This window comes from Piliocolobus tephrosceles, chromosome 2 (genome assembly GCF_002776525.5).
Source record: "Piliocolobus tephrosceles isolate RC106 chromosome 2, ASM277652v3, whole genome shotgun sequence".
Classification (NCBI taxonomy): Eukaryota; Metazoa; Chordata; class Mammalia; order Primates; family Cercopithecidae; genus Piliocolobus; species Piliocolobus tephrosceles.
The window spans coordinates 83,944,009-83,969,094 of record NC_045435.1 but is presented as its reverse complement, the minus strand read 5'-3'; the positions used below and the strand labels follow the sequence as shown (position 1 = coordinate 83,969,094).

The 25,086-nt window shown below is 40.9% G+C and overlaps 1 protein-coding gene across 18 annotated transcripts in view; it reads right to left on the bottom strand.

Annotated features, from left to right (window-relative positions):
* PBRM1 (polybromo 1) overlaps positions 1-25,086 on the bottom strand; it is a 148,964-nt gene that overhangs the window by 49,671 nt on the left and 74,207 nt on the right. For all 18 annotated transcript variants that reach the window (XM_026447990.2, XM_026447995.2, XM_026447992.2 and 15 more), the window contains 2 exons: positions 22,180-22,822; positions 15,742-15,953 (listed from right to left, as the gene is read on the bottom strand). In XM_026447990.2, coding sequence (XP_026303775.1) covers positions 15,742-15,953; positions 22,180-22,822 — 855 coding nt within the window. The remainder of the gene's footprint in view (positions 1-15,741; positions 15,954-22,179; positions 22,823-25,086) is intronic.

Sequence of the window (25,086 nt, the reverse complement as noted above, 5' to 3'; positions counted from 1 at the left end):
ATCAGGCCCTGGCTTTTGGATAAAAGCCATTTTAACTGGGGTGAGATGATATCTCATTGTTTTTTCTGATGATCAGTGATGTTCAGCACCTTTTCATATACCTGTTTGCCATTTGTATGTCTCCTTTTGGCAAATGTATATTCAGGTCTTTTGCCCACTTTTTAACGGGATTATTAGATTTTCTCTTAAGGAGCTGCTTGAGTTCCTCATACATTCTCGTTACTAATCCATTGTAAGATGGGTAGTTTGCAGATAGTTTTCTCCCATTCTGTGGGTTGTCCCTTCACTTTGTCTCCTTTGCTGTGCAGAGGCTTTTTAACTTGATGTAATCCTATTTATCTACTTTTGTTTTGGTTGCCTGTGCCTGTTGGGTATTACTCAAGAAATCTTTGCCTAGTCCAGTTTTATTCTAGTAGTTTCACAGTTTCAGGTATTAGATTTAAGTCTTTAATTCATTTTGATTTTTGTATATGGCAAGAGACAGGGGGCTAATTTCATTATTCTGTATACTGATATCTAGTTTTCCCAGCACCGTTTATTGAAGAGACTGTCCTTTCCCCAATGTATGTTCTTGGCACTGTTGTCAAAAATGAGTTCACTGTAGATGTATGGATTTGTTTCTGGGTTCTCTACTCTTTTCCATTGGTCTATATGTCTGTTTTTATGCCAGCACCATGCTGTTTCAGATACTATATAGCTCTGTAATATAAACTGAAGTCAGGTAATGTGATTCCTCCAGTTTTCTTTTGGCTCAAAATAACTAGCTATTCTGAGTCTTTTATGGTTCCATATAAATTGTAGGACTGTGGCTGGGCGTGGTGGCTCACGCCTGTAATCCCAGCACTTTGGGAGGCCGAGGTGGGCGGATCATGAGGTGAAGAGATCGAGACCATCCTGGCCAACATGCTGAAACTCCATTTCTACTAAAAATATAAAAATTACCTGGGCTTGGTGGTACGCGCCTGTAGTCCCAGCTACTCGGGGGGCTGAGGCAGGAGAATCGCTTGAACCCGGGAGGCAGAGGTTGCAGTGAGCTGAGATTGTGCCACTGCACTCCAGCCTGGCGACAAAGCAAGACTCCGTCTCAAAAAAAAAGAAAAGAAATGTATCCTACAGGCCTACTACCTGGCTAGTGTTGCTGATTATTCAGGGCCCAAGGGCTCTTTAGTTAGCAGGTGATGAATTCTACCAAGGCTGGGTCCCTCTCTTCAAGTCAGTGTGTTCCCTTCTGGCCCAGGGGCATGTCTAGAAATGCTGCGTGGGAGCTAGGGCCTGGAATGGGTGCCTCAGGACTCTGCCCAGTGCCTTATCCTACTGTGGCTGAGCTGGTATCTAGGCTGCAAGACAAAGACCTCTTTACTCTTCCCTCTCCTCTCCTCAAGGGGAAGGAAGAAGTCTTTTTCAGAGTTGCCCAGGGTTGGGGAGGGGTAGGATTACAGTTGGCACATGCCTGTAATCCTAGCTATTCAGGAGGCTAAGACAGGAGAATTGCTGGAACCTGGGAGGCAGAGGCAGAGGTTCATTTACGTAGCATGAAAAACAATGGCATTCCTTTTTATGGTGGCATAATATTCCATTGTACGAATATACCATTTTTTGGGCTTTTGTTATTTTTCATTGACATATGACACCTGGCTACCCTGCTGGTGTCTCACATGTCATGTGCCCCCTAAGTCCACTGGCTCTGAGCCCATCACAGCACTAGGACTTGCCTACTAGTTGTAGTCCTTGTGGCCTACACGTCCCTTCAAGTTTATTTAGGACTCCAGAGCCCTTTAGCACACAGAGGCAAGGCTTGCTGGAACTCAAGTTCTGACAAGTGTCCAGTCCACTGGGCTAGACAATCCCCCTCTGATGAGGACTGGCCTGTTTCCTCTGTACGCATCGGCTGAGTTCCAGTGCAAATCCCACAATCACTGTGCTCTAACTGCCGCAAGCAAAAGGATTCTCTGTGCCACACAGCTGATGCTGGGGTATGGGAGAAGGGTGGTGCCAGCAATTCAAGACTGTGTTTTCTACCCTCTTTCAGTGATACAAAGTTAAAACTAGGTACTGTGATTGTTTACCTGATTTTTGGTTCTCATGAAGGTGCTTTTTTGTGTGTAGATAATTGTTAAATTTGGTGTTCCTGGGGTGGACAATTGGTGGAGGCTTCTATTGGGCCATCTTGCTCTATCTCCTGATTCTTGGTATTATATATATAATTTTTAAAAGTTCTGCCAATTTTGGCGAAAACTGTTATCTAGCAACTGATTAATCAAGTGGATCCCTGCGTCATACACAGCAGATCTATAAGGTTCTTGAGAATTTTATACCAGCAGTAACACTATCAGTTTACTGAAAGGGACAGAGAGATTAGAATTTTTTTTGTTTTTTACAGACAGGGTTCACCCAGGTTTCAGAGTAGTGGCACCATCATAGCTCACTACAACCCTGAACTCCTGGGCTCAAATGATGCAGCAATCCTCCTACCTTAGCCTTGTGTGGTGGCACTCGCCTGTAGTTCCAGCTACTAGGGAGAGTCTCACTGTGTCGCCCAGGCTGGAGTGCAGTGGTGCAATCTCGGCTCACTGCAACCTCTGCCTCCCAGGTTCAAGCAATTCTCTTGCCTTAGCCTCCCGAGTAGCTGGGACTATAGGCATGTACCGCCACATTCGGCTAACTTTTGTATTTTTAGCCGAGACAGGGTTTCAACTAAAATAAATGTTGGTTAGACTGGTCTCGAACTCCTGACCTCAGGTGATCCACCCGCTTTAGCCTTCCAAAGTGCTGGGATTACAGGCGTGAGCCACTGCGCCCAGTCAGTTATCTTTTTCTTCCTTTATACTGCTGGTATAAAATTCTCAAGAACCTTATAGATCTGCTGTGTATGACACAGGGATCCACTTGATTAATCAGTTGCTAGGTAACAGTTTTCACCAAAATTGGCAGAACTTTTAAAAATTATATATATAATACCAAGAATTAGGAGATAGAGCAATGTTGTTCTACTTCTGGGAGACTTCTTCAACTTTGTATTCTAATATTTCTCTGAATGGAAAACAACTCATATATAATTAACACACCACGTAATTCACCTATTTAAAGTTCAATGGTTTTTGGTATATTACATTATTAGTTTTTAATAATTGTAGTAAAACACATAATACAAAACAGTTATTCTGACCACTTTAAAATGTACCATTCAGTGGCAATAATTTAGTGTTGTGCAACCATAACCACAAACTATTTTCAAAACTTTTTCATTACACCAAACAGAAACTTTAATCATTAAACAATAATTACCCATTTCTCCACTCTGCAACCTGGCCTCTAGCAACCTCTATTCCACTTTCTGTCCCTATGAATTTGCCAATTCTATATACTTCAAAAAAGTGTAATCAAACAATATTTGTCCTTTTCAGTTTGGCCTACTTCACTTATCATAAGGTTTTCAATGTTCATTTACACAGCATGAAAAAGGATGGCATTCCTTTTTATGGTGGGATAATATTCCATTGTATGCATATACCACTTATTGGGCTTTTGTTATTTTTCATTGACATATAATAATCATGTGGCTCATGCCTGCAATCCCAGCACTTTGGGAATCTGAGGAGGGAGGATCCCTTGAGCCCAGGAGTTTGAAACCAGCCTGGGCAACACAGCAAGATCTAGTCTCTACAAGTAATTTAAAAAATTAGGCCAGTGCAGTGGCTCACGCCTGTAATCCAAGCACTTTGGGAGGCGGAAGCAGGCAGATCACCTGAGGTCAGGAGTTACAGACCAGCCTGGCCAACATGGCAAAGCCCCGTCTCTGCTAAAAATACAAAAATCAGCTGGGTGTGGTGGTGTATGCCTATAATCCCAGCTACTCAGGAGGCTGAGGCAGGAGAATTGCTGGAACCTGGGAGGCAGAGGCTGCAGTGAGCTGAGATCACACCACTGCACTCCAGCCTGGGCAACAAAGCGAGACTACATCTTAAAAAAGAAAAAAAGGCAGGTGTGGCACATGCCTCTAGTCTCAACTACTCAGGAGACTGAGGCAAGAGACTCGCTTGAGCTCAGGAGGCTGAGGGTGTAGTGAGCCATGATCGTGCTACTGCACTCTAACCTGGGTGACAGAATGAGACCCCATCACACACACACAAAATGCACATATTTATGGAGTACAGTGTGATATTTCAAAAACATGGACACAATATGTAACAATCAAATCGGGGTAATTAGTATATTCATAATCTCAAGCATTTATCATTTCTTTATGTTGAAAAGACTCAAAATCCACTCTTCTAGCTATCTGAAAACATAAAATAAATTGTTAACTATAGTCAGTCTGTAGTGCTATTGAACACTAGTAACATATTCTTCCTATCTAACTATAAACATATAGATGGTCAATAGGCATATGATAAAATGCTCAACATAACTATAAACGTCAGGGAAATGCAAATCAAATTTTAAAAAAAATTTTACTGTCAGCCAGGCATGGTAGCTCATGCCTGTAATCCCAGCACTTTGGGTAGCCGAGGCGGGCGGATCACGAGGTCAGGAGATTGAGACCATCCCGGCTAACACAGTGAAACCCCGTCTCTACTAAAAATACAAAAATCAGCCAAGTGTGGTGGCAGGTGCCTGTAGTCCCAGCTACTTGGGAGGCTGAGGCAGGAGAATGGTGTGAACCCGGGAGGCAGAGCTTGCAGTGAACCGAGATTGCGCCACTGCACTCCAGCCTGGGCAACACAGTGAGACTCCATCTCAAAAAAAAAAAAAATGTTTTTACTGTCATTTTTCACTTGTATATGATGAAAATATGTTTTAAAAAAACATTAACATTTCATGGATGTATTATTTTTAAATACATTTTAAAATTGTGATAAAAAATCTATAACGAAATCTGCGATTTGAACCAACGTAAAGTGTGCATTTCAGTGATATTAATTACAACCACAATTTTTGTTTTTTCATTGATATATAATATAAATACTTATGGGGGACATGTGACATTTTGTTGCACGTATAGAACATGTAATGATCAAGTCAGGGTATTTGGGGTAACCATCCTTTCTATGTGTTGGGAATATTTTAAGTTTTCTCTTCTAGCTACTTTGAAACATTCAATACACTGTTGCTAACTACAGTCACCCTATTCTGCTGTCAAATATTAGAACTTATACCTTCTAACTCCATGTTTGTTGCTCTTTTCATCTCTATCCCACCCATCTTTCTCAGTCTTTGGTATCAATCATTCTACTCTCTAACTCCATGAGATCACTTTTTTAGTTCCCACATGTAATTGAGAACATGCAAAATCTGTCTTTCTGTGTCTGGCATATTTCGATTAAGGTAATGATCTGCAGTTCCATCCATGTTGTTACAAATAACATTATTTTATTTTTGCTATGGACAAATAATATTCCATTGTACATACACACACATTTTCTTTATGCTTTCATCCACTGATGGGCACTTAACGTTGAATTCGTATCTTTGTTACTGTGAATAGTGCTTCTATAAACGTGAGTGCAGGTATCCCTTTGATATACTAATTTCTTTTCCTTTGGATAAACACCTAGGAGTAGGCTTGCTAGATATCATGTAGTTCTATATTTAGTATTTTGAAAAATCTCCATACTGTTTTCACATAGTAACTGTAGTAATTTATATTCTACCAGCAATGTATAACAGTTCCCTTTGCTCTGCGTCCTAGCCAACATCTATTACTTATTGTCTTCTTAATAACAGCCATTCCAACTGGGGTAACAAGGTGACATCACATTGTAGTTTTGATTTGCACTGATGATTAGTCATATCGAACATTTTATTATACACATATTAACCATTTATATGCCTTCATTTGAGAAACAACTGTTCATGTTCTTTGCACACTTTTTAATGGGATTATTATAACAATTATTGTTTTTTATTGTTGAGATGTTTGAATTCCTGGTATAGTCTGGATATTAGTCCCTCATCAGATGAACAGTTTGCAAATATTTTCTCCCACTGGGCAGGCTGTCTCTTCACTGTCTTGTTTCCTTTGCTGTGCAGAAGCCTTTTAGTTTAATATAATCCCATTTGTCAATTTTTGTTGTCTGTGCTTTTGAGGCCTTTGCCATAAGATCTTTGCCTAGACCAATGTCCTGAAGTGTCTTCTCTGTTTTCTTCTAGTAGTTTTATAGTTTTGGGTCTTATGTTTAAGTCTTTACTCCATCTTGAGTTGATTTTTGTATATGGTAAGAGATATGGGCCTTGTTTCGTTTTCTGCATCTGGATATTCAATTTTTCCACCACCATTTATTGAAGAAGGTGTCCTTCCGCAATGCATGTTCTTGGTGCCCTCGTTGAAAAATCACTTGGTTATAAATATGTGGATTCCCTTCTAAATTCTCTATTCACTTCCATTGGCCTATATGTCTTTTTTTTTTTTTTTTTTTTTGAGACGGAGTCTCGCTCTGTTGCCCAGCCTGGAGTGCAGTGGCGGGATCTCCACTCACTGCAAGCTCCGCCTCCCAGGTTCATGCCATTCTCCTGCCTCAGCCTCCCGAGAAGCTGGGACTACAGGCACCTGCCACCTCGCCCGGCTAGTTTTTTTGTATTTTTTAGTAGAGACGGGGTTTCACCAGGTTAGCCAGGATGGTCTCCATCTCCTGACCTCGTGATCCGCCCATCTCGGCCTCCCAAAGTGCTGGGATTACAGGCTTGAGCCACCGCGCCCGGCTATATGTCTGTTTTTATACCAATACTGTGCTGTTTGGTTACTCTAGCCTTGTAATATATTTTGAAGTCAGGTAGTGTGATGCCTCCAGCTTTGTTCTTTTTGCTCAGGATTGCTTTGGCTATTCAGGCCTTTTTTTGGTTCCATCCAAATTTTAAGATTTTAAAAAAATTTTAGAATTTTATTTATTTACTTACTTACTTACAGAGTTTTGCTCTGTTGCCTAGGCTGGAGTGCAGTGGTGTGATCTCAGCTCACTGAAACCTCTGCCACCCGATTTCAAGTGATTCTCCTGCCTCAGTCTCCCCAGTAATTAGCATTACAGGCATTCGCCACCAAGCCCAGCTAATTTGTGTGTGTGTGTGTGTGTATATATATACATATATATATATTTTTTTCCCTGAGATGGAGGTTTTTTTTTTTTTTTTTTTTGAGCTGGAGTCTCACTCTGTCGCCCAGCCTGGAGTTCAGTGGTGTGCTCTGTTAACTGCAAGCCCCGCCTCCCAGGTTCACGCCATTCTCCTGCCTCAGCCTCCTGAGTAGCTGGGACCACAGGTGCCCGCCACCACGCCCAGCTAATTTTTTGTATTTTTAGTGGAGACAGCGTTTCACCATGTTAGCCAGGATGGTCTTGATCTCCTGACCTTGTGATCCGCCCGCCTTGGCCTCCAAAGTGCTGGAATTACAGGTGTGAGCCACCACACCCAGCATGAGATGGAGTGTTACTCTTGTTGCCCAGGGTGGAGTGCAATGGCACAATCTTGGCTCACCGCAAACTCTGCCTCCTGGATTCAAGTGATTCTCCTGCCTCACCCTCCCGAGTAGCTGGGATTTACAAGCATGCGCCACCAGGCCCAGCTAGTTTTGTTATTTTTGGTAGAGACCGGGTCTCTCTATGTTGGTTAGGCTGGTCTCGAACTCCTGACCTCAGGTAATCCACCTGCCTCAGCCTCCCAAAGTGCTGGGATTACAGGCGTGAGCCACAGTGCTGGGCCTAATTTTTGTATTTTTAGTAGAGACACGGTTTTCACCATGTTGGCCAAGCTGGTCTTGAACTCCAGACCTCAAGTGATCTGCCCACCTCGGCCTCCCAAAATGGAGTTACAGGCGTGAGCCACTGTGCCTGGCCTGAACTTTTTTCTATTTCTGTGAAAAATGACATTGGTACTTTGATAGAAATTGGAGATTGAATCTGCAGACTGCTTTGGGTAGTATGCTCATTTTAATGATATTAATTCTTCAGATCCATGACCATGGGGTTTCTCCATTTGTTTGTGTCCTCTTTAGTTTTTTATATCAGTGTTTTATAGTTTTCCTTATAGAGATCTTTCACCTCCTTATTATTTGTAGGTTTTTGGTTTTTTTTGGTGGATACTATAAATAGGATTGCCTTCTTGATTTATTTTTTTTTCTTTTTTGAGACGACATTCGCTCTTGTTGCCCAGGCTGGAGTACAATGGTACGATCTTGGCTCACTGCAACCGCCGCCTCTCAGGTTCAACGGATCCTTCTGCCCCAGCCTACTGAGTAGCTGGGATTATAGGTGTGCATCACCACGCCCAGCTAATTTTTTTTATTTTTGATAGAGACAAGAGGGTTCACCATGGTGGCCAGTTTGTTCTTGAACTCCTGACGTCAAGTGATCTGCCTGCCTCAGCCTCCCAAAGTGCCCTTCTTGATTTCTTTCTCAGCTAGCTCATTACTAGTATGCTGATTTTGTATTCTCCAAGTCACTGAATTTATTTATCAGACTGAAGAGTTTTTTTTTTAATCAAGTCTTTAGGTTTTTTTAGATATAAGAGCATATCATCAGCAGAGAGGGACAATTTGACTTCTTCCTTTCTCCAATTTATTTCATTCTGTTGACTGATTCTCTTGCAGTACTATGTTGAATAGGAATAGTGAAAGTGGGGATATTTGACCTGTACCAGTTCTTAGAAGAAAGGCTTCCAGGCAGGGCATGGTGGTTAATGCTGGTAATCCCTGCACTTTGCGAGGCCGAGGCGGGCAGATCACGAGGTTAGGAGTTCGAGATCAGCCTGGCCAACATGGTGAAACCCCGTCTCTACTAAAAATACAAAAATCAGCCAGGCATGGCGGCAGGTGCCTGTAGTCCCAGCTACTTAGGAGGCTGAGGCATGAGAATCGCTTGAAACCAGAAGCGGAGGAGGCTGCAGTGAGCCGAGATTGTGCCACTGCACTCCAGCCTGGGCAACAAGAGCGAAACTCTGTCTCAAAAAAAAAAAAAAAAAAAGAAAGGCTTTCAGCTTTTCCTCATTATGCATGATGTTAGCTGTGGATCTGTCATATACGGCCTTTATCATGTTTTAAAACTTATTTATTTATTTTTACAGATAGAGTCTTACTGGAAACTCAAACTCGTGGGGCTCCTTCTGCCTCAGCTTCTGGAGTTGCCATCTGGGATTACAGGCATATGCCACACTGCCGGGTTAATTTTTTGTTTTGTAAAGTCAGATCTCACTATATTGCCCAGGCTGGTCTTAAACTCCTTGTCTCAGCTGATCCTCCCACCTCAGCCTCCCAAAGCACTGGGATTACAGGTGTGAGCCACTGTGCTCAGTTCCTTTATTGAGATATGTTCCCTCTATGCTTAATTTGTTGAGTTTCTGTCATGAATGGGATGCTGAATTTTATCAAATGCTTTTTCTGCATGTATTGAGATAATCATATGGTTTCTGTCCTTCATTCTGTTAATGTGAAACATCATGTTTATTTTTTGGATTTTTTTTGTTTGTTTGTTTGAGACGGAGTCTTGCTCTGTCCCCCCAGGCTGGAGTGCAGTGGCCGGATCTCAGCTCACTGCAAGCTCCGCCTCCTGGGTTTACGCCATTCCCCTGCCTCAGCCTCCCGAGTAGCTGGGACTACAGGCGCCCGCCACCACGCCCAGCTAGTTTTTTTTTGTATTTTTTAGTAGAGATGGGGTTTCACCGGGTTAGCCAGGATGGTCTCGATCTCCTGACCTCGTGATCCACCCATCTCGGCCTCCCAAAGTGCTGGGATTACAGGCTTCAGCCACCGCGCCCGGCCTGTTTTTTGGATATTTTAAACTATCCTTGTATTGCTGGGATAAGTCTCGCATGATTGTGGTGTATTTTTAAAAAATATGCTGTTGGATTCATATTGCAAGAATTTTGGTGAGAATTTCTGCATCTATGTTCATCAGGGACACTGGCCTGTAGTTTTCTTTTCGTTGTTATTGTTGCATCCTGGTCTGGTTCTGGCATCAGGGTAATATTGGCCTTTGTAGAATGAGTTTGGCAATGAAATCATTCAGTCCTGGACTTTTCTTTCTTGGGAGACTTTTTATTAGTGATTCAATCTCCTGACTTATTATTAGTCCTTTTTCCTGATTCAGTCTTGGTAGGCTGTATGTGTTCAGGAATTTATCCATTTCCTGTAGGTTTTCCGGTTTGTTACTGTACAGTTGTTCGTGTTAGTCTCTAATGGTCTTTTGTATTTCTCTAGTATGAGTTTAGTATCTCCTTTTTCATTTCTGATTTTATTTGGGTCTTCTCTTTTTACTGGTTAGTTTGGCAAGTGAGTTACTAGTTTTGTTTTCTTTTCAAAAAACCAACTTCTTGTTTTGTTGATCCTTTGCATTTTTTTAGGCATATTTCATTGAATTCTGTTGTTCATTATTTCTTTTTATTAACTTTGGGTTTGGTTTGTTGTTGTTTTTCTAATTCCTTGAGGTGAACCATTAGATTATTTGAAATGTTTCTACTTTTTTGATTTAGGCATTTATTGCTGTAAAGTTTCCTACTGTAAAAAGCACTGCTTTTGCTGTATCCTACAGGTTTTGTTGTGTTTCAATTTTTGTTTCAATAAATTTTTTATCTTACTAAATTTCTTCCTTGATACAATGGTCATTCAGGAACATGTTTAATATCCATGTATTTGTACAGTTTCCAAAGTTCCTCTTGTTATTGATTTCTAGTTTTCTTCCATTGTGGTCTGAGAAGATAATTGATATGATTTCAATTTTTAAAAAATTTATTTATTTTGATAGAGATGAGGTCTTGCTATGTGGCCCAGGCTGGTCTTGAACTCCTGAGCTCAAGTGATCTGCCTGCCTTGGCCTTCCAAAGTGTTGGGATTACAGGTGTGAGCCCAGCCTAATTTCAATTTTTAAAAATTTGTTGAGACTTGTTTTGTGTCCTCACATACGGTCTATCCTGGAGAATGTTTTGTGTGCTGATGAGAAAAATCTGCATTCTGTAGCTGTTAGATAAAATGTTCTGTAGATGTCTGGTAGATGCATTTGTTCTAAAGTGCAGCTTAAATCCAGTGTTTCTTTGTTAATTTTCTGTCTAGATGATCGAATGCTGACAGTGGGATGTTGAAGTCCACAACTACTATTGTGGTTGTGGACTTCAACCACAATCTATCTTGCCCTTTAGATATAATAATGCTTGCTTTATATATCTGGCTGTTTTGGTGCTGGGTGTATATATGCTCAGAACTGTTAGATCCCCTTGCTGAACGGATCCCTTTATCTTTACGTAATGACCTTTTTTTGGTCTCTTTTTACTGTTTTGACTATTTTATCTGATATAAGCAAGCTACTCCTGCTCACTTTTGGTCCCTATTTGCATGAAATATCTTTTTATAACTCTTAATTTTCGGTCTATGTGTCTTCACAGGTGAGATGAGTTTCTTGTAGGCACCATATATTCATAGGGTCATATTTTCAAAATACATTCAGCCAGTCTATGTCTTTTTTTTTTTTTTTTTTTTTTTGAGAGACAGAGTCTCGCTCTATCGCCCAGGCTGGAGTGCAGTGGTGCAATCTCGGTTTGCTGTAACCTCCAGCTCCCAGGTTCAAGCAATTCTCCTGCCTCAGCTTCCCAAGTAGCTAGAACTACAGGTGCATGCCACCACGTCCAACCAATTTTTGTATTTTTTGGTAGAGACGAGGTTTCACTATATGTTGGCCAGACTGGTCTTGAACTGCTAACCTTAAGTGATCCACCTGCCTTGGCCTCCCAGAATGCTCAGATTACAGGCGTGAGCCACTGCTCCTGGCCCAGCCTATGCCTTTTAAGTGGAAAGTTAATCCATTTACATTCAACATTATTATTAATATATAAGGGCTTATTTCTGTTTTTTGATTACTTGATTTCTGGTTATTCTGTATATCATTTGTTCCTTTGTTTTCCTCTTATGGTTTATCATTGAGGTTTGGTGATATTCTGTAGTGGGTAACATGTGAATTTTTTCTCTTCCTTTTTTGTATGTTTGCTCTACCAGTGTTTTTATATTTTCATGTCTTTTAATGATGGCAGTTACTGTCTTACACTTCCAAATGTAGGAATCCCTTAAGCATTTCTTATAGGACCAATCTAGTGGTAACGAATTCCCTCAGTTTTTGCTTGTCTGGGACTTTATTTCTCCTTCATTTGCAAAAGATAATTTTCCTGGGTATAGTATCCTTTGCCAGCAGTTTTTATTTTAGTACTTTGAATATACCATCCCATTCTCCCTGGCCTGTAAGATTTCTGCTGAGAAAGCCACTGTTAACCCAATGGGGACTCCATGACAGATGACTAGATACTTTACTGTTACTGTTTTTAGGATTTTCTCCTTATCTTTGACTTCTGACAGTAATGTACCATTGGGAAGACTTTTTTGAATTTTATCTATTTGGGGATCTTTGACTCTTCTGTAACTGGATGTCTAAATTTCTTGATACACTTGGAAAATTTTCATCCCTTATTTCACTAAACAGGTTTTTCAACGTTTTAAAATTTCCTCTTCACCTTCAGGAATACTGAAAATTTAATACTTGGTCACTTTATGGTGTCCCTTATGTTACCAAGTTTTGCTCATTCTTTATTTTTCTCTGACTGGGTTATTACTATTTCAAAAGACCTGTCAACAATTCCTGAAATTCTTTTTTCTGCTTAATATAGTCTGTCCTAAAGCTTTCAAATATCTTTTGTATTTCATTCAATAAATTCTTCAGTTCCAGAATTTTTTAGTTCTTTTTCATGATATCTATTTGATAAAGTTCTCATTCATATCCTGAATTGTTTTTCTGATTTGTTTGTATTGTTTCTAAAAATTCTCTTGTATCTCACTGAGGTTCTTTAGTATGAAACTTTGAATTATTTTCCTGGAATCTGATAAATTACTTTGTTTGTTTTTGAGATGGAGTCTCACTCTGTCCCAAGCCAGAGTGCAGTGGCACGATCTTGGCTCACTACAATCTCCACCTCCTGGGTTCAAGGTATTCTTCTGCCTCAGCCTTCCGAGTAGCTGAGATTACAGGTGCACACCACCATGCCTGGCTAATTTTTGTATTTTTAGTAGAGACAGTGTTTCACCATGTTGGCCAGGTTGGTCTTGCACTCCTGATCTCGTGATCTGCTGGCTCTGGTCTCCCAAAGTGCGGGGATTACAGTGTGAGCCACCGCGCCCAGCCGATCAATTACTTTTTGATTGGAATCTATTGCTAGAGAATTACTGGGTTCTTTTGGAGGTATCATATTTCTTGATTCCTGTGTCCTTACATTGATACTATATGTGTGTCTGGTATAACAGTCACTTCTTCCGATGTTCTGAATTTACTTTTGTAGAAGAGGACTTTTCCTTGAAGATAGATCTGTGGTGTTGGTTGGACAGGATACTTTGGTTTTGAATCTGGGTGTGTACAGTAGTGTAATCTCTGTATGATTCCTTTTACTGTAAACAGTATCAGTGGTATCCATGACTTCCTCAGTAGCTTAGGGCAGCAGCCCCCAACCTTTTTGGCACGGGGGACTAGTTTCGTGGAAGATAATTTTTCCATAGGGGTGGGGTTTGTGGGGGTAAGGGATGAGGGTTGTGGGATGGTTTCAGGATGAAACTGTCCCGTCTCAGATCATCAGGCATTAGAGTTTCATAAGCAGTGCATAACCTAAATCCCTCACATACACAGTCCACAACAGGGTTCATGCTCCTATGAGAATCTAATGCCACCACTGATCTAACAGGAAGTGGAGCTCAGGGGATAATGTTCGCTTGCTTGCCAGTCACTGACTCCTGTGGAGCCCAGTTCCTAATTAATGTGGGGGGTGGGGAGGAGGTGGGGGCCCCTGGCTTGAGGTGCAGTTGACAGTGGAGGCTGTGATAAAGTATTGCTGGGGACTGGGCTGTCAAGTGTGCCAGGCTTTGGGCACCAGAGTGGTGTATACTGGCACTGGTGTTAGCAGGTCCAGGCAGGCCAATTCTTGGGACTCCAGCTGGCTTGCTGGAGTGCCAGGAATGGCAGCAGTGGATTGAGCAGGTGGGTGGGTTCCTGAGCCCCTGGGCAGTGGATGTGACAAGGGTGAAAGCAGTAGCAGTGCTGGGACAACTCTCTGGGACCCAAATGTTTTGCACCAGTACTGGCAATGGCTATGATGGGTGGGCTGGTACCTCAACCCACAGGTAACACATGAAGATGGGTGCCAGTTGTGGTGGTAGTGGCAGATTGAGTGGCCCTGACCCCAGGTGCTGGGAAAAGTGCTCAGGTATCACTAACTGTCAATTGGGCTGGACAATCCCCAGGCCCCTGGATGGAATGTGCAGATAATTACATGTATGTGATCAATCAGTTGCTGCTTTCAAGATTTTCATCAGTTTGATGATGATGTATCTAAATGGGGCTTTCTTTGTGTTTATCTTACTCGAAATTCTTGGAGCTGTAGGTTAATGTTTTTCATCAATTTGAGAGGTTTTCACTCATTATGTCTTCAAATCTTTTTTTCTCCCCCTTTCTCTTCTCTCCTCTGGAGCTCCCACTATAATATAGATCTACTAGGAAACTTGACACTAGAGGTTGTTCCTCTCTTTCTACAGCCAATGACTTAGGTGAAGGTTGTACTTAACTACCTCAAGCCCATAAGGATGTATGACGTGCTGATAGATCTGTGTATAGGTTGGGAGATGCACTCAAAGTCGCAGTCAATTTTCAAGTACCCCTTGGATTTTGCTTTTCACCAGGTTCTTTTGCATCTTCCCCGACAGCATGTGTAGGTTTCCAGTTGGCTGGGAACATGTGGAGAGCTTATCTCAGTCCTTTTACGGACTAATTTTCAGAATATTCTTTAACTTGGATCATCACCTTGGGCCATCAAAGTTGCAGCTTTACTCCATGCATTTCTGCATCAACCACTTTTAGCTGGCAAAGTCACAGACTGCCCCCTCCTCTAAACCCCACACATATATATTCACTGTCTTCCTGAATGAGTATATCATGTATCTCCTTTGGTGACAAAGCTATTGGTTTTGCAGTTAGTTCTATGCTGGCAAAATTACTATTCTCACCAACTAGGTTTCTTTCCCTTCTCTTTGGGGAAGAGAATGCCATCACTTATAAGAATTTGCTTCAAATCAATCTATTTTGTTTTCTCGCCTAAGGGAAAAAAATCTATGCAGGAGATTTGATGCCAAAGATTAACATAACTTAGAGTCACATATTCTAGGAATCTATGTGAACTTGAACTTTATCAGAAATGATCCAATTTGTAATCATAAGATCCTGTTATCAAAATATTTCTAAATTCTGGCAAGTGACCCAAAGTAACATTTTATAGTTTGATACAATTAAAATTAAACTTTTCTCCAGGTATGTGATTCAACCAAAATATCATCTACTTGTCTGGTCCAAAGTATCTATGAGGAAAGCAAGGCTACTGTATGATGTGGCAAAAACTTGATGGACTCACTGTTGAGAATGCTTTCTAGTTCTAGCTGGCCTGCTTAGGTTTTGATCTACCAATAATATAAAGAGGCATTAAGCCCCCACACTTGTGAATTAACTGACTCTTTTCCTGGAATGCTAGGATAACAGCTGTGCCACAGGTAACTTTCAGTCTTTCCCAGGTCGGATGACCAAATTGATAACTATAAAAATATTTCCATCTCATTGTGCCTACTCTAATATAGTCAATACCCTGAGTTTTCATTCATAAAAACAGGACTCTTTTCCACAGCTAATTATGAGAACAGCTAGAAGACAGTGCATTTCTTCATATTCAATAAAATGAAAAGAAACCAACCTCTTTTTTCTTCTTCTCGTTTTAGTTTATCTTCCTCTATTTCTTTTGGCAATTTTTCCTTTTTCTCTTTCTCCACATCATTATGCAAATGTTTTGTGGTATAGCTGAGTGCCGGTGAAAGAAGAATCTCTCCATTTTTGCAGAGTTCATCACGAATTTTAATAAAAAACTGCTGAAGTTCTACCGCATCTTCATATATTTCTGAATCTGTCCTATAACGGCATCAAGAGTATCCACTGACACACAAGCTGTTTCTTTTAAACACCTCAGTTATGTTTAATTCTATTAAATGCTTCTTTAATTGATATAGTGGTATTTCTGTACAGGTCTATGAAGAGTATCTTTCTGAAGTTTGTTAAAACAAAATCCGAAGTGTCATTTTACCATGGTAAAGCCTCATGGCCACCATTTTCCTTTACTTCAAGGCTCACTTCTTGTACAGCTCATGTAAAAGGAAAGGCTTCATGTATTTTCTCTTGGAGATACATGGCACATGCATCAATTGATTCTGGCAGGGGAAGGTGGCTGCCAGAACCAAGAATTGTACCAAGTTTCTACAATATGTTCAACACTTACTCGTATCCATTCTTTGCATTTTTACTTTCTCTTAATAGCAGACCGGTGTGTTACATAATAGGCTCTATTTTCCTCCTTTTGGTCCTACATCACGGTTGCCTAGGCTAGTGAGACCCTGTGAATATCTGAACGTAGCGCAAAGCCATGAAGGCATTCTATAATGGTTACAGGCCTCAGAGTTAGTGTTCATTTTAGTTTCCCAGAAATAACTGTGTAATTCTGGGGAACCAGCAAAGGCAACATAGTGAAAGATGGAAAAAAGATTATCTATGTCATACCCAGAACTTTTCTGAGTCTCTTTCCTCATTTATGAAATAAGGCAGCCAGGCATGGTGGCTCACACCTATAATCCCAACGCTTTGGGAGGCCGAGGTGGGAGGACTGCTTAAGGCCAGGAGTTTGAGACCAGCCTAAGCAACACAGCAAGAAACTGTCTCAACAAAAAATCAGCTGGGCATTGGAGTACACACCTGTAGTCCTAGCTATCTGGGAAGCTGATGTGGGAGGGTCATTTGAGCTCAGGAGTTCAAGGGTGCAGTAAGTCATGATGGCACCACTGCATTCCACCCTGGGCAACAGAGCAAGACCCTATCTCTTTAAAAAAATCAACAAATAGGCCGGGCGCGGTGGCTCAAGCCTGTAATCCCAGCACTTTGGGAGGCCGAGACAGGCGGATCATGAGGTCAGGAGATCGAGACCATCCTGGCTAAAACGGTGAAACCCCATCTCTACTAAAAAAAAAAAAAATACAAAAACTAGCCGGGCGAGGTGGCGGGCACCTGTAGTCCCAGCTCCTCGGGAGGCTGAGGCAGGAGAATGGCGTAAACCCGGGAGGCGGAGCTTGCAGTGAGCTGAGATCCGGCCACTGCACTCCAGTCTGGGAGACAGAGCGAGACTCCGCCTCAAAAAAAAAAAAAAAAAAATCAACAAATAGGCCAGTTGTGGTGGCTCACACCTACAATCCCAGCACTTTGGGAGGTCAAGGTGGGCCAAAATGGTTAACCCCAGTCTCTACTGAAAATATAAAACTTAGCCAGGCATGATGGTGCACATATGTAATCTCAGCTACTAAGGAGGCTGAGGCAGGACAATCGCTTGAACCTAGGAGTAGAGAGTTGCAGTGAGCCAAGATCGTGCCACTGCACTCCAGTCTGGGCAATAGAGTGCGACTCTGTCTCAAAATAAATAAATAAATACATAAATACATAACTAAATAAATAAAATGTGGGGAGTGGGCAAAATAAACTTTAGACTTTAGAATTTTGACTGGAGGAAATTTTATTACTGTTTCTAGTCCACTGCGGTCTGAGGAAGGTTTACATACAATTGTTCTTATTTTATTTTATTTTATTTTTTAGGCTGGGTCTTGCTCTGCCACTCAGACTGGAGTGCAGTGGCGTGATCACAGCTCACCACAGCATCAACTCCTTGGGCTTAAGCTGGCTAATTTTTAAATTTTTTGTAGCCACAGTGTCCTCCCTATGTTGCCTAGGCTGGTCTTGAACTCCTGGCCTCGAGTGATCCTCCCACTTCAGCCTTCCAAAGTGCTTAAATTACAGGTGTGAGACACCACAACTGGCTGGCTTAAATAGAATTCTATTAACTAAGAATACCAGAGTCTAAAAACTTATTCACAAAACTAACCACAAAGGTCTTAGCAGTTACAGAGACACTCTGGTCAGAGGAGTGTGGCCAAGTTAGCCGCCTGTTGATACATGCCACTAGAGCATCAAACTTCAGAGAGGAGCAGAATGCTGCACCTCATCAGCAAAGGTGAACTGGCAAACAATTAAAAGACACGATCAATAACCTAAATGGGTATTTCTGGAAAGGTTTTTTTTTGTTTTTTGAGACGGAGTTTCATTCTTGTTGCCCAGGCTGGGGTACACTGGTGCGATCTCAGCTCTGCAACCTCTGCCTCCCAGGTTCAAGCAATTCTCCTGCCTCAGCCTCTCAAGTAGCTGGGATTATAGGCACCCACCACCATGCCTGGCTAATTTTTGTACTTTTAGTAGAAATGGGGCTTCACCATGTTGGCCAAGCTGGTCTCAAATTCCTGACCTCAGGTGATCCTCCTGCCTTGGCCTCCCAAAGTGCTGGGATTACAGGTGTGAGCCACTGTGTCCGGCCTTGGAAAGGTTTTAAATATCTTTTGGGGTCATAGAAATGCTAATACTTGTAGGAAAGTAATACAAATAAAACTTACCAAGGGAAGACACCCCTGAAATACTTTTTTTTTCTTCTTGAGATAGAGTCTCACTCTGCTGCCCAGGCTGGAGTACAGTGGCATGATCACGGCTCACTATAGCCTCAATCTTCTGGCTCAAGCAATCCTCCCACCTCAGCCTCTCGAGTAGCTGGGACTATAGGCATATGTCACCAAGCTTGGCTGATTTTTAAAATTTTATTTTAAGTAGAGATAAGGAAGGTCTTGCTATATTGTCCAGACTGGTCTCAAACTCCTGAGTGCAAGCCATCCTCCCACCTTGGGCTCCCAAAGTGCTGGGATTACAGGTGTGAGCCACTGTACCTGGCCCCTAAAACACAATTTTATGTCTGTTTTCTGGTTTTCTGAATGAAGATATTTGAATTCTGCTCACTTGAATTTAAAGTTCATTTTATAACAGTGTACAATTTTAAGTATAAAATTAAAAGTGAAAATTTTTGTAAATTAAAAGTAAAAAATTTTTGTAAAATTTTTGTAAATACCTTTCAAGATATACTGAAAGGGCAGATCATAAGTCCACCATATCACATGGTTTAGAAATGAACATTTTGTACAAGAGTCACTAAGCACCTACCATACGCTTTCTTGTTTATTCCAAGGACTATAAAGAATTTATTAATCTAAGATGTCAGGTATTCATTGAATGTGCAGGAGCATAAATACTCAAGCTGGAAAAACAACTCTAAATTCCTCCTCAATTGCTAAGTAATCTTTTTATATAAGGCAGACATTCAGCAAAAGGAAATAATTACAAATACAGGAGGCTCTTAATGCTTCCCTTGTTCATCTTCCCACAGGTCCCTTTTATCTGCAAGGGGGTCAGAGTGTTTAGTCTGGGAATACTGCCAGCAGTTTAGGAAAGGCAGCAGCCAACTGGCAAGAGTCAGCACTGTGTTATTACTAAACACTGTTGATGGACAAACTATTGTCACTTAAGTGAATTTTTCTCTTGTTATGTCTCACTGTTCGGATTCCTTCTATTTTAGCCTGTGAAGTCCTAGGTGACGTTGGGTAACAGTGGTGGGTAGGGGTAGGGGTAAATGGTGATGAAGCACGAACACTCTTAAGAGATCAACATGGAAATCTACTGTATGTAGACTTCACTGAATTTATGAACTAATATTTCTGGGATGTCTAGCTTTGTTACTGATAATATAGTAGATAAAGGCATAGTTTATCATTCACTAAATTGATGCATCCCCATCAATTCTTATTAAGTACTTATTCTTAATAAGCACTATAAGCAGTCACAATACTACCTTCTTTTACAAAGTTAAGAATGGCTCCCTGCATGTTCTTCTTTTAAATATTTTTCCTAACTATTAAATTACCAGGGATCCCTTTTGTTTTTCAACAAAGCTCTGGGCATGAGGGTAAAACTGTGTGCACCAATATCTCATAAAAATGTACCTTGGATTCTATCTCCCAGGCCTCAAAAGCAAAAAACAATCATGTCAACAATGGGAGAATGAAAAGAGCTAATTTCCTACAGATACAAATCTTAATTCTTAAAATAAACATATCATCTATACAACATAAACAAAGTTCCTAATAATCTAGAAGACAAATAATCATTGAAAGACTCACAGAACTAACACCAAGATGTAATGGGGCTAAGCAGGGAGGTGAGGAAGGGAGGGGTATTAGACTTAAGGACTACTTAAGCCAAGAACAAGAACAGAAAGAAGTCTAAGCTACATGAAAGTAGAGTTTGGCCGGGCGCGGTGGCTCAAGCCTGTAATCCCAGCACTTTGGGAGGCCGAGACGGGCGGATCACGAGGTCAGGAGATCGAGACCATCCTGGCTAACACGGTGAAACCCCGTCTCTATTAAAAATACAAAAAACTAGCCGGGCGAGGTGGCGGGCGCCTGTAGTCCCAGCTACTCGGGAGGCTGAGGCAGGAGAATGGCGTAAACCCGGGAGGCGGAGCTTGCAGTGAGCTGAGATTCGGCCACTGCACTCTAGCCTGGGCGGCAGAGCAAGACTCCGTCTCAAAAAAAAAAAAAAAAAAGAAAGTAGAGTTTGTTTTGCCCACTGGTGTATTCCATGCATCTAGAATATGCTCATTAATTGGTAGCATCTCCATAAATATGTGTTGAATAAATGAGTAACATCAAGAGTTTTTGACTGCAAGATGTCCCTCCATCCTTCTTTTTATTTCTACCCAATTGCTGAAGCACCATATTATTAAGGACCATTTCTCAAAGGTGTCGCTCATGGGCCTCACCAAACTGGCCCCAACTCTATCCCTGTCTTTTAAACATATCATATTCATTTCCTAACTCCATTCCTTTGCTCATAACATTCATCTTATTTGAAATATCCTCTTGCCTACTCATTTGAACCCTACCTATCCACCCATTCTTTCCTGATGCCTTATGCCTTTTTAGGAGAACTGTGGCCCATCTTTACTAAATATCAGGTTGTGATATGTTGTTTCATGTCTGGAATTATTTTTCCCTTAAGCATAAGTCCTGGCCCATCCATCAGACTTCAAGCTTTTAGAGCACAGAGCTCAAGGCTTATCATCCACGGCCGTGCTCCATGACTTGTCCTAGTAATTGGCTCAGGAGTAGCTCTCTGCAGTGAAGAGCAAGACAAGTCACATCACTTACTAGTTGGATGACTATGGGTAACTTTTCTCTGCCTATGCCTCTAATTCTTTCAAATGCAAACTGAGAAGATTATCACTTACCTAGAATGGCTATCGTAAGGGTTAGAGATTGCCTTCATAAAGTGTTTAGCATGGTGCTTTACAAAGAGTTGGTGCTTAACACAAGCAGCAAATGTTACGATCTTTTTTCTTTTATTTGCGAAGATACTGAAAGCAAACACTACTTGCTTTTCTTTAAAGGTTCAGAGCAATTTCTGACTTCATAGATTCTCTAGCTGGCATTACACTGCCTAAAGGTCTAGTTCTAAACACGATAAGCTGTAAGCTCCAGGAAGGTAAGGTTTGTATCTTTATTTTTTTGTATTTTCCCAGCTGTCTCCAAGAGCACATATAAAATACACTGTAATTGCTGAATTTAATAGTCAAGTTTGATATTGACATGCAGCAAATATATATCACAGATGAAAATTAGAAGGAAATTTAAGTTTAATGTAAATCTAAATTTGCTTCTTTTAAAACATTTAATGTCTTCAGCAAGCTCTTTAGAAATCTGAGATTAAAAAAAAAAAAAAGAAGCCCTCTGAGGTACTTAAAATGGTGATCAAATTTATATCAGTCTAACGTCAGGTCAATACCTTGGAGCTATTTTATTTAAAGCAGTCATGCATTGAAGCCAAACCTTAAAAGAAAAATGCAGTTACTACTTCCAATTAGAAACATTTATCTTTTTATAAAACACATTCTGTGAAAGGCTGTATTTTAAGTTTATGCTTTTCAAGAGACCTTCAATTTTGTCTTCCTCCTCACTGGCCTTAATCTAGATGACTTAGTGGTGTGCCTTCTCTCCCCCATAGAATATACTCGCTCCTAAGAAGTTCTGGCTAATTAGAATTCAGAATAGCATGCTACCAACTACAATCACGTACGTAAGTGGAAATAGTACATCAAAGCAATATTCTTTCATCTCTTTTGTATTAAATAGCACACATCCTCAAAATGAAAATGGCTTTGAAAACATACCGATTCATCCTTCTTGCCCGTTCCAATACTTCAAACATATGCTCTTGAAATAAATCAAGCCGCCGGTAGCGATTATTTTCAACATTCTTCCTAATTATGTCAAATGTAAGGGGTGGTTTGTTAGGAAAGTTGGGATCCACAGCAGGAATTTCCGCTAAAGAATCACTGTAGCATCTTCCCTCATCATCCTGATGACTCATGACTGACACAAAAAGATTGTGGATAAGCTCTTGAATCAGCAAAGTCACATTTGGGACATGAGAGTCCTCATCTCCCTCCAGGTCTCTGCGTGTTTCAAGCAGGACTTTGTGTAGGACAAGAGCATCTTTGTAGATCAAAGACTCAGGCTCATTGTATGTACACGCATTATTAAACATCATGACAAAGTCCTCAACCATAGAGTCAATATCTTGGTACTTGTTGGCCATCATGTGACTTCGAATTTTTTCCATGTCCATGGGCTTTTTAATAGTCAGATAGTAGTCAGGCAACTCAGATCTAGAGGGAAGCCTCAGAAATATGGCACTGAGGCGGCGACCTCTCTTATCAGTATAGTTCTTTACAGCTTCATAGACCTCATTTAGTTTCTGCTGCATTGGAGTCATGTATTTTGATTTTTTAGGAGAAATGCCACTCTTCCTACCTAAAGAGAGAGACTTAAAGTTAAATGAATAAAATAAATGAACCTAAATTTGTATACAGATGGTAGCATAACCACAAGGGTCGATTCCAAATAATTTGTAAAACCCAGCAATTAGCATGTCTATAGTGAAATATAACCTGCAGACAAAAGAACTAAAAAAAAATTTTTAACTGTTTTCAGTAATCATATTTTTGATGGGAGACTAAGTACTGTAAGGTTGAGAAAGCTGTGAATAAGGAATAAAGCAAATGAGCAGCTATGTGACATTCTATCACCTCTGGTATCACTGAGAACTGAGATTTTCATCGTGGGATAAAAAGAGGTAACAGATGTTAAAACATAGGACATTAATAATTACCTTGAGGCCTTTAATCTCAATTGAAAGTATTGCTATGAACTTATGATGTATTTTATCTTTAAATATAAGCATACGAACAAACACACACAAATTTCCTAGCTCTGTCCACTGAAAATCGTACAAACAATGACTACCTCAGTAGCAGTACAGCCCACACTAGAGTTTTAAAATATTAATTCCAAATAGTAATGTTGAGGAACCCTCACCTTTTAGCAGAAACATGAAAAAGGTAGGGCTCATTGGCAAATGACTGATTCCCAGTCTGGTATATCTTCAAACACTAGACAGTAAAGAATCTATCAATGACTTCTTACCATGACTTCATGTCAACAGAATATAGGAACCCTCTGGGCGTGGTGGCTCATGCCTATAACCCCAACACTTTGGGAGGCCAAGGTGGGTGGATCACCTGAGGTCAGGAGTTCAAGATCAGCCTGGCCAATATGGCGAAACCCCGTCTCTATTAAAAATACAAAAAATTAGCTGGGTGTGGTGGTGGCGCCTGTAATCCAAGTTACTTGGGAGGCTGAGGCAGGAGAATTGCTTGAACCCAGGAGACAGAGGTTGCAGTGAGCTGAAATCAAGCCATTGCACTCCAGCCTGGGCGACAGAGCGAGATTCTGTCTCAAAAAAAAACAAAACAAAAAGAATACAGGAATCAGCCTGAACCAGCCTGAGTATCAATAACGGCAATAACTTCAATCACAACTGAGTCATATGTTTAAGTCTGGCAGTTCTTAATAATATGTATAAACAAACAACAAAATGGGTAAATATTGAAGGATGTTAGTAAACCAATGCATATTTTGAAAACTGGTAAAGGGGAAAACAAAAAACAAAAACAAGCCTTTATCCTTTCAAAAAGCAAGACACACACATGAAAAACACTGTACCACTGGCTAATCAAATATCAGATAAGGCAAAGTTTCTCTAGAGCTAATAAGGAATAAAATTAAAAATGATCACAATTTTACATCCCTTTCATGAATTAATAATTAATGAAGTATGCAACACCACCAGTTAACAGAAAGACATAAATAGATTTCACATGTACCTGATGGAAGATGATATATTACCTATGAAGCCGGTTTTTCTGCCAAAGGGAGAGGATAGGGGATCAGACCTCAATCTGATCAAGCCTCTGGCTCCAACTACCAATTTACAGGAAATGCAAAGGACAGAGGAACACATGAAAGTACAACATAGTGGGCCAGGAGTGGTGGCTCATGCCTGTAATGCCAGCACTGTGGAAGGCCAAGGTGGGCAGATCACTTGAGTCCAGGAGTTCAAGACCAGCCTGGCAACATGGCAAAACCCTGTCTCTACTAAAAATACAAAAAAAATGAGCTAGAGGTGGTGGCGTGTACCTGTAGTCCCAGCTACCTGAGAGGCTAAAGTGGGAGGATTGCTTCAGTCAGGAGACGGAGGTGGCAATGAGCTAAGAATGTGCCACTACACTCCAGCCTGGGTGACACAGTGAGACCCTGTCTCCAAAAAACAAAATGAAACAAAACACAAAACACACAAAAAACCCCACAACATATGGATGCAATCAGCAAAATCCAGACTATGGGAAACTATAGCACAAATCTAACTTCTTCAACAGATAAATGGTAAGGGGTGGAAAAAGAGAGAGATGGAGGGGAGTTTACAGATTAAAAGAAGTATTGGGCTGGGCACGGTGGCTCACACCTGTAATTCCAGCACTTTGGGAGGCCAAGGTGGGCGGATCACGAGGTCAGGAGTTCGAGACCAGCCTGGCCAATATGGCGAAACAGGACTGAGTCACCTCCCTGGCCACTGTACTTTACATTTATATATGTTTGAAATTTTTCATTAAAAAACATAGAGAAATAAAAAGGAAGCCAGGCACGGTGGCTCATGCCTGTAATCCCAACCCTTTAGA